The following is a 9,813-nucleotide window of genomic DNA, read 5'->3' as shown; positions in this document are numbered from 1 at the left end:
ATGTCAACGCTGCCGAGAGCCAATCACAGGCGAGGATTTTCGGAGTGGCGAAAGAGCGGGCCAATAGGAATGAAGGGGGGCGGGGCTCTGTGTGAAAGGCGCTCGGCTCCATGGCAACCGAGAGGGGCGGAGAGAGGAGGTAACGGTCGTAAAAAAAAATCAGCAAAATGAAGAAAGTTCATCAAAAAGGTTTGAAATCAAAGTAATACAACACATTAGCTGAAGTTTAGAGGACTTTAAGAGATAAATAAAGCATGTAGTTTAATATTATCAAGAAATATCTGTCTGAATGTGAAATAAAGCTGTTATATTTAACATTTAGGCAGTTTATGACAGTTTGACAGTTAGCTTAACTGTTACAGGTAAGCTAACGAACACATGTAAAGTCATTAAAAACATTAGCTGAGGTTTAGTGGACTTAAAGAGATAAATGGAGCATGTTGTCTATAAATATCTGCCCAAATGTGAAATAAAGTTGTTATATTTCACATTTAGGCAGTTTATGACAGTTAGCTTAACTGTTACACGTAAGCTAACGAATACTTTTAAAGTCATTAAACACATTAGCTGAAGTTTAGAGGACTTCAAGAGATAAATAAAGCATGTAGTTTAAAATTATCAAGAAATATTTGTCTGAATGTGAAATAAAGCTGTTATATTTAACATTTAGGCAGTTTATGACAGTTTATGACAGTTAGCCTAACTGTTACAGGTAAGCTAACGAACACATGTAAAGTCATTAAAACATTAGCTGAGGTTTAGTGGACTTAAAGAAATAAATAAAGAATATTATTTAAAATTTTCAAGAAATATTTGTCTGAATGTGAAATAAAGCTGTTATATTTAACATTTAGGCAGTTTATGACAGTTTATGACAGTTAGCTTAACTGTTACAGGTAAGCTAACGAACACATGTAAAGTCATTAAAAACATTAGCTGAGGTTTAGTGGACTTAAAGAGATAAATGGAGCATGTTGTCTATAAATATCTGCCCAAATGTGAAATAAAGTTGTTATATTTCACATTCACGCAGTTTATGAAAGTTAGCTTAACTGTTACACGTAAGCTAATGAATACTTTTAAAGTCATTAAACACATTAGCTCAGGTTTAGAGGACTTTAAGAGATAAGTAAAGCATGTAGTTTAAAATTATCAAGAAAAATCTGTCTGAATGTGAAATAAAGTTGTTATATTTAACATTTAGGCAGTTTATGACAGCCTAACTGTTACAGGTAAGCTAACGAACACATGTAAAGTCATTAAAACATTAGCTGAGGTTTAGTGGACTTTAAGAAATAAATAAAGCATGTAGTTTAATATTATCAAGAAATATCTGTCTGAATGTGAAATAAAGCTGTTATATTTAACATTTAGGCAGTTTATGACAGTTTATGACAGTTAGCTTAACTGTTACAGGTAAGCTAACAAACATGTAAAGTCATTAAAAACATTAGCTGAGGTTTAGTGGACTTAAAGAGATAAATGGAGCATGTTGACTATAAATATCTGCCCAAATGTGAAATAAAGCTTTTATATTTCACATTCACGCAGCTTATGACAGTTAGCTTAACTGTTACACGTAAGCTAATGAATACATTTAAAGTCATTGAAAACATTAGCTGAAGTTTAGAGGACTTTAAGAGATAAATAAAGCATATTTTTAAAAAATTTCAAGAAATATCTGTCTGAATGTGAAATAAAGCTGTTATATTTAACATTTAGGCAGTTTATGACAGTTAGCTTAACTGTTACAGGTAAGCTAACGAACACATGTAAAGTCATTAAAAACATTAGCTGAGGTTTAGTGGACTTAAAGAGATAAATGGAGCATGTTGACTATAAATATCTGCCCAAATGTGAAATAAAGTTGTTATATTTAACATTTAGGCAGTTTATGACAGTTAGCTTAACTGTTACAGGTAAGCTAACGAACACATGTAAAGTCATTAAAACATTAGCTGAGGTTTAGTGGACTTAATGAAATAAATAAAGAATATTATTTAAAATTTTCAAGAAATATCTGTCTGAATGTGAAATAAAGCTGTTATATTTAACATTTAGGCAGTTTATGACAGTTTATGACAGTTAGCTTAACTGTTACAGGTAAGCTAACGAACACATGTAAAGTCATTAAAAACATTAGCTGAGGTTTAGTGGACTTAAAGAGATTAATGGAGCATGTTGTCTATAAATATCTGCCCAAATGTGAAATAAAGCTTTTATATTTCACATTCACGCAGTTTATGACAGTTAGCTTAATTGTTACACGTAAGCTAATGAATACTTTTAAAGTCATTAAACACATTAGCTGAAGTTTAGAGGACTTTAAGAGATAAATAAAGCATGTAGTTTTAAATAATCAAGAAATATCTGTCTGAATGTGAAATAAAGCTGTTATATTTAACATTTAGGCAGTTTATGACAGTTAGCCTAACTGTTACAGGTAAGCTAACGAATACATGTAAAGTCATTAAAACATTAGCTGAAGTTTAGAGGACTTTAAGAGATAAATAAAGCATGTAGTTTAATATTATCAAGAAATATCTGTCTGAATGTGAAATAAAGCTGTTATATTTCACATTTAGGCAGTTTATTAGTAAATTAGCTTAGCTGTTATGAATACATTTATAGTCACTGAAAACATTAGCAGAGGTTTAGTGGACTTAATGATACAAATAAAGCATGTAGTTTCATATTATCTTGGAATATCTGCCCAAATGTGAAATAAAGCTTTTATATTTCACATTTACGCAGTTTGTGACAGTTAGCTTAGCTGTTACACGTAAGCTAACGAATAAAAAACATTCCGTCCGGCTTGCTATGCGCTCTAAAAATATGTAAGTTAAAAAAGTGTCCCTTTTCATATTTTATCATCAGTGAATTTACATGTGTATCATCTAAATGTGCTCCACTCTTAAAATCCTACTTTTTTAAATAATATAACAAGCCTTAAAAGGTAGTGTCTAATTTATTTCAGAACACATTTGGTTGAAATTGACTGAAATATTCACAACATGTTTAATAAATGTAGATTCACTATAGAAATATTGTTTATTGTTTGCATTAACTTAGAGTGAGCCTTTTATATCTACAGAGGAAAGGGTCCCCGTCCACGGAGCAGCCATCTTGCAAAAAGGACAAACCATTAACATACACACTTTTGTATTTAGTGAGTCGCCATCCAAATTGCACCGTTGAAAGTAATATAAGAAGAGAGTGGTTGATGCTGTGTGCAAAATAAATTGTATCAATATACCACACCAGTTCAAGTAACAGCTAAAAAGTCTTTATAAGAGCTTTAACTCCACTTTTTTGGATATAAATATAGTATACTCTTTTGGATGTGTTAAATATCAGCTTTAACACCTATGACGAGTAAATTAAATATTGTAAATTTCCAGTTGATCAATCTTTAAGACAGACTAGCATTTAAAGGTAAATGCTCACCTTGTCTAACACCTACCCCCTGTGGCAGCTGAAAATGACAACATAGAAAACAATCAATCATGTCGCTGATGGTCTGATTAGCTTTTGTAGCTCATAAAGAGGCAACAACATTAATTACTTCCTGTTTCATGACCATCCAAAGACTCCTCACAGGAGCTTTAAAGATACAATGTGAAGTTTCTCCTTCTATTACAGGACCCATGTTTAAAAATATTAAAGCTAATGTTAAATGTTGTGATTAAAATAGCAGGAAAAACTCAGTTTGTCAAGTAAAGTGATTTTTAATTTTGATTTTATGATCCAGGGCGGGGACAAGGAAACTGTCGGTACAATGACGAGTATGATTAAAAAATAAATAAAAAATAATGGCAATTACAATGTGTTACAAAATATGTAGAATAGTTAACATATTTAAAAAAGACATTTTTTTCTCTCTAGCAAATTTGCAGTTAAATAGTCCATATTTCCAAATATAACATTACTGTGTTGCTCAGTTGGAATTTTTTATATCTCTTCGTCTCTTTTAGGCAATGACATGTCCGAAAGTTCTTCATAGAAAACACGGTCAGCTTTAAAAAGTGGTATTAAGAATAATTTCTGCATCTTGAACCGTGTTAGTCTGACTGTTGGTTTTCGGTTTCACAATTGCTTCATCATTTTCTAAAACATACAGAATGCATACAGTGCCAACGATGATCCATTATCCAACTAATAACATTAAAATTACCATGGTTAACGATTCTTTTGATACACACACGTTCTCTAATGAAAACAGCTGATTATACAGTACATAAACCCGCGTCATGATGGGTTATACATGTCAAACAATCAAAAAAAACAAACTTTCAAATGGCAGAAAAATGCCACGACACAGATCTGTACTCATTTACAGTATGCTGGAAAATCCCCCTGAAAGAGGGGAAGAGGAGGAGAATCACAGAGAGTGGAGTTCAATCGTTCACAGTGCTGAAGGATGTCACAGATACAATGAACCTCAGCGGGAGGGCTTTTATTTTGAAAGGTCACATTTGAATCTTTTACTTTGTCAGTTTAAAGAAACGAATGTGACCTCGTGAAACTGCCCGTTCCTCACATTATAAACCTGTAAATAAAAAACAACCTTAGAGACATTTATTTTCTTATTGTCCATGACGCCCAAACAAACACATTCGATATCTCTGTAGCTAGCATACTAGCTAGTGTTAGCATTCACCTTCTGGTTAATATTGCCGTTAGCTAGCTAGTGACGGAAGGTTTCGTGTTTCAAGCTAACATTTAGAAGTTGTTCTCTCTATTTTCACGAGCATCTTAAACTGTAGCCAAAACTTAAGAGCTCCCCCTACTGGCTGGCTGCAGTATAGGTCATAAAGCCCACCTCCTCCATGTTAACAGATGGGACTTGAGTCAAACTCAAAAATCAAACTACACATCCATTTAAGTTTTCTCAAACATGGTTCATGTTTTTATAGTTAGTTCCTATCATGCTGATTAATGTCACAGAGTGTCTGTTGATTAACGAGCTTCCTGCGCGCCAGATTAGCCTCGACCTATCAGCTTTCCACGCCAATCACACTAAAGGAAGGAGGGACTAGACTTCTTTCCTTTTGGAGATGGTTAACATCCTCAAAAGCAACCTCTGGTGTTAAAATGTGGAGCTAATGTGGACGCACCAAGAGCTGCAGTTCCTTTAGTGTCCACTAGAGGCTCAATTAAACTTGTTTACAGCCCGTTACGAATAATTAAGTTACATTTTGTTACAACCAACCAACTATGATGTAATTAAGCAGGTTGCAGCTTAAAGCCAGCCTCTAAGCTCCGCCTCTTTGCCTGTGGTTAGACCATAGACTGTCTAAATAATGGTTGTAGTATCCGTGACGTCACCCGTCTGTTCCTGAGCGCCGTTTTGAAGCCGATCGTTGGCAGCAGCCATATTTGAAACGCTGAACTCAACCAAACTTAGTGTGAGGTAAAGAGGCGGGGTTTGAGCCTCCTAGCCAACAGCTATGTGTTCCCGCCTGTCAGTCATGTCCTTATTTGGGCAAAAGCTCATAATCTTAATATCTTTTGAACCGTCACGTTAGAAAAAATTCACAAGCTCTTCAGACTGAAGCTGTTTTTTGAACCAGGCTGTAAACATGTTTATTTCTGCTGTAAAGATCGTCTTCTTTGAATGGGTGTGTATGTGGTTTCCTGTGTTTCTGCAGCCAGCCTCTAGTGGACGCTTGAGGAACTGCAGTTTATAACACTTCCTCATGGGCTTCATATTTTGAGACCGGAGGTTGCTGCTTGGGTTAGATTGACGTAACTGAGACTTCGTCCATGTTTTACACCAGAACTACCTTAACACTCACCACAGAATCAAATATTGATTCATCCACAGCTGAAAATAGTCCCAAAGTGTTGCTCTTTTTTTTCCTATTCTGTAAAAACTACAGAGAGCAGTTTTAGAAAAAACCTTCAATGGGAACTGATGTGGTCTGTGCTGAGTTCCAGAAAGGGTTCATCATGGACAGTAAGAGAAATAAACATCACAAGTCTTAAACTTTGATGCAGTGGTTCCCAAACGTGGAGGCTCCATGGCGGTTAGAGCAGGGTTTTCATAACAGCAGGTCTCCGAACATCACCGGTTCAACTCCGGACACAACGAGGACAAAGACCGCTGCTGCACTTCAGACCGATGAGACAGCTCGGATCTGATTGGTGCGTTACGTACGGCTGGGATGTTCAGTGAGGACTTGAAGTTATTCTGAGCCTGTGACAAGATCCAGGAGGTGACCTGGAACATTAACACAGTGCTGATTCATATTTCAGTATGGTAGGAACAGTGTTTGCATACACAGTAATTTACCCAGAATGCCGTTTGTGCTTTTTGACTGAGAGTGCGTCTGTTCCCTCTGATCCAAGGTTTAGTAAAAAGTATTTCAGGCCACAGAAAGTTTAATATTTGAGACACAAAGGTCCTCATGGCTCAAAACTGGAGGCTGTGAACCTGGAACGCTTTATAAATATGAATCAGGAAGAGATTTTTCCCATGAAGGACTTTAAGGTAATCATTCATCATGAGGAAAGGATGGCAGATTCTCTGTGTTCAAATTTAAGACCTGTTGGACTTTGATGGCTCTGCTAAAATAAGGGATCAGAAAACCTCCTGAAGGCCGGACTTTGCTCCCAGCTTCATGTCGTCATTAAACACAAACAGCCGAGACGGCTCCCCGCTGTCCTGAGACCAGCAGGTCGAGTTCGAGCTGAATACCAGCTAACATCCTCGTGAGTATTTAAAGTCAACTTCTCAGGTCGATGAATCCTGAAGGATCTCGTCCCTGCTTTAATCCTTCATTCTAAAGAAACAAGAGAACGTTTGGGAACCACTGCGTTAACCTGTCATCTCCTCGTTCACTCAAAGCAGCCTCTGTTACCTCCACTCTAACCTGTGGTATAAATTAAGTCCTGTGTTCGGATCCTTCAGCCTGTGGTTTGTGCTATAGTCAAAGATGCTGGTCTGCAGAGTCAGTGTTCATGTTCCCTCCTGCTCCTCTAATCTGCACTGAAACAATGTCCAAGTACAGCAGGGGGACGAAGACACACACACACACACACACACACACACACACACACGCGAAAATAATGCACGCTCTCCCACACATTCGTCCACTCACACTCACACACACACACACACACACACACACACGGATAGTGCTGCCTTTGACTGATGGGGGCGGGGCTACAGCAGATGGGAGCAGAGATCAGACTGGAAGATGAGCGGAGCGGCGAATGAAGGCGGTCAGTTGTTCTCGAACAGAGACAGCAGGTCGTCGCTGCTGTTGTTGGGGAGGTCGGGGGGGCCGAGGTACGACAGCAGCTCGTCCGGGTTAGTCAGCTCAGGAAGGAGCTGGACCGAGAGAGAGAGAGAGAGAGAGAGAGAGAGAGAGAGAGAGAGAGAGAGAGAGAGAGAGAGAGAGAGAGAGAGAGAATACAAACACAGTTACATTAAATGCTGGATTCATGGTTCATCGTTGACATTTAAAACAGTTATAGATGTAAGAGAGAGAGAGAGAGTGGAAGATTGGGAACCTCTGGAGGGGTTTATAGTGTGGTTCTGCTGCAGGAACCAGGGTCCAAATCAGAATATGATGTCATCATTTCACCACTAAAAAGTTCCTGCTCTGTGCTGGTTCTTCTAATAAGTACAGGGACTTTGGGGGCGGGGCTTTCTGTGCTTAATGTCTCTAACATTTCTAGAAGTTTTCAGGAGAACATGTGTGAAAGAGACCGACGTACAGAAGTGGATTAGGGCCTCTGGAAGGATTGTTTTTGAGGTGTGACCCTTTTTTTAGTTTCTCACTTTTATCTCAGAACTCTAAAAAAAAAACCCAAAAAAACAGATACAATTTAAAAAAGGTCGGACCTTAATAACTGAATTGATTCAGTCCTTGTCCATTTTTACAGAAGAGAATCAGGGCCAATGGAAATAATGTTTTAGGAGGTTAGGCCAGTGAAAAGACAAAAAAAACACTCGGAATTCTGCCTTTTTTTCCTCAGCATTCCAGAATTCTGAGATCAAAGTAATTCTAGAATTCTGAGATCAAAGGCATTCTAGAATTCTGAGATCAAAGGCATTCCAGAATTCTGAGATCAAAGTCATTCCAGAATTCTGAGATTAAAGTAATTCTAGAATTCTGAGATCAAAGTAATTCCAGAATTCTGAGATCAAAGTAATTTTAGAATTCTGAGATCAAAGGCATTCTAGAATTCTGAGATCAAAGTAATTCTAGAATTCTGAGATCAAATTCCAGAATTCTGAGATCAAAGTAATTCTAGAATTCTGAGATCAAAGTAATTCTAGAATTCTGAGATCAAAGTAATTCTAGAATTCTGAGATCAAATTCCAGAATTCTGAGATCAAAGTAATTCTAGAATTCTGAGATCAAAGTAATTCTAGAATTCTGAGATCAAAGTAATTCTAGAATTCTGAGATCAAATTCCAGAATTCTGAGATCAAAGTAATTCTAGAATTCTGAGATCAAAGTCATTCTAGAATTCTGAGAAAATAAGAATTTCTAAAGAAGTCTGAAAAGAGTAATACATTTACTGTCTTAATCCTCATATTAAAACTCAAAATGTCAAATTATGTCCCTTAAAGATATTTATAAGTAGAACTAATCACAGTCTTTGTATGATTTATTGATAGTTTTTTTATTCGTGTTGGTTCCTCATTTCTTTTCATTTTGAGCAGTTTGACAGAAAAGGAGACCCGGACTTAAAGGAACCACGTTATGTTCAGGGACTCTGAGTTTGGGGCTCTAAAAGGTTTCCACTCACATCTAGTGCATGATCAGCTCCCTCTCCTCCAGGAGCTCCCGTGCCTCCCAGGCCAAAGGAGCCTTCATTCTGCAGCCGGGGATTCTGGGAGTTTGAGTTTCGCTGCTGCAGCGGACTGCCAGCGTCGGTGAGGCTCTGGTTCCCGTGGACCCCTGAAGTGTGCTGCTGGAGGATGCTGTGGGAGTGTTCGATTCTCCCGGAGTGAGACGTCTGAGGAGACACAGAGGAGCAGATTTATTCTCCTGAAATAAACATTTAACTCTCAGCGGAGTCACACCGAGCCTCAGGAGTGATTGTTGACATTTGTAAAGAGGCAGAGCTCCAGGAGTGTGTGACACGTCCGTCTGACAGCGAGCAGCTGCTGCAGACACACCGTGTGGCGTTAAAGCGCCGGTGTTCAGAGTCAGCGCTGTCTGCTTCAGGTTCAGTCAACGGCTCTTATCTCGGCTCACAGGCCAGAAGGAAAAGACAGTCAGGAGTCTCTCTCACACGAGGACATGTAGGGTCCTCCTGAACCTGCCCTGACGTGACCCGGAGGAACTGCAGGAGAGAAGAACCTGGATGTCTGAGGGAGCCGGACCTGACGAGGAAACGTGGATCAGATAATCAGCCTGTTGGACTTTTATTTGAGGACGAGGCGATGGAAGCCGAACAGTCTGTGCCTGTGGCTGAGTCACTTCCTGGCACATAATCGAGTTAACCATCACGTCTCACACAGAAGGAGATTCTATTCCTGGTTGAAGCTGAGCAGAGTCGTCATTTATCAGAATTAAGAGGCTCAGAGTTTGTCCTTCGTTCTTATCTCTGCATGAAAAGGCAGGATGGATTATCTGTCTAATATTTACACAAACAAATCTCCAAAAAGAGTCCCTGAACTCCACAAACCCGGCTCAGAGGTTGAGTTCAGGGACTGAATCAGCTGAGGGTTGACGGCTTCCAGCTCCCACCTGTCACTCAAATAGGCCACACCCCCTCATTCTGCATCACTCTAATCTTTAATCTGAAGTAAACAGTGGAGTTGTTTATAAATTCAGCGTCCAAAAACTG

At 38.4% G+C, this 9,813-nt stretch overlaps 1 protein-coding gene and 1 long non-coding RNA gene across 5 annotated transcripts in view; one reads left to right on the top strand and one right to left on the bottom strand.

Moving 5' to 3' along the window:
- The first annotated feature begins 117 nt into the window (after positions 1–117).
- On the top strand, positions 118–9,040 carry LOC117831064. The gene is made up of 2 exons (XR_004634894.1): positions 118–189; positions 8,799–9,040. It is a non-coding gene; the product is annotated as an uncharacterized LOC117831064 (long non-coding RNA).
- The window catches only part of zmiz2 (zinc finger, MIZ-type containing 2), a 40,413-nt gene continuing 34,308 nt past the window's right edge, over positions 3,709–9,813 (bottom strand). For 3 of the 4 annotated variants that reach the window (XM_034709512.1, XM_034709514.1, XM_034709513.1), the window contains 2 exons: positions 8,767–8,976; positions 3,709–7,336 (listed from right to left, as the gene is read on the bottom strand). In XM_034709512.1, the coding sequence (XP_034565403.1) occupies positions 7,229–7,336; positions 8,767–8,976 (318 nt within the window). In that variant the 3' untranslated portion in view covers positions 3,709–7,228. Of the gene's footprint in view, positions 7,337–8,619; positions 8,977–9,813 lie in introns of those variants that run through there. The other variant, XM_034709516.1, reaches the window with a different exon arrangement.

The sequence above is a fragment of the Notolabrus celidotus genome, chromosome 19 (assembly GCF_009762535.1).
Source record: "Notolabrus celidotus isolate fNotCel1 chromosome 19, fNotCel1.pri, whole genome shotgun sequence".
NCBI lineage: Eukaryota > Metazoa > Chordata > Actinopteri > Labriformes > Labridae > Notolabrus > Notolabrus celidotus.
This window is presented reverse-complemented; position numbering and strand designations above follow the sequence as displayed.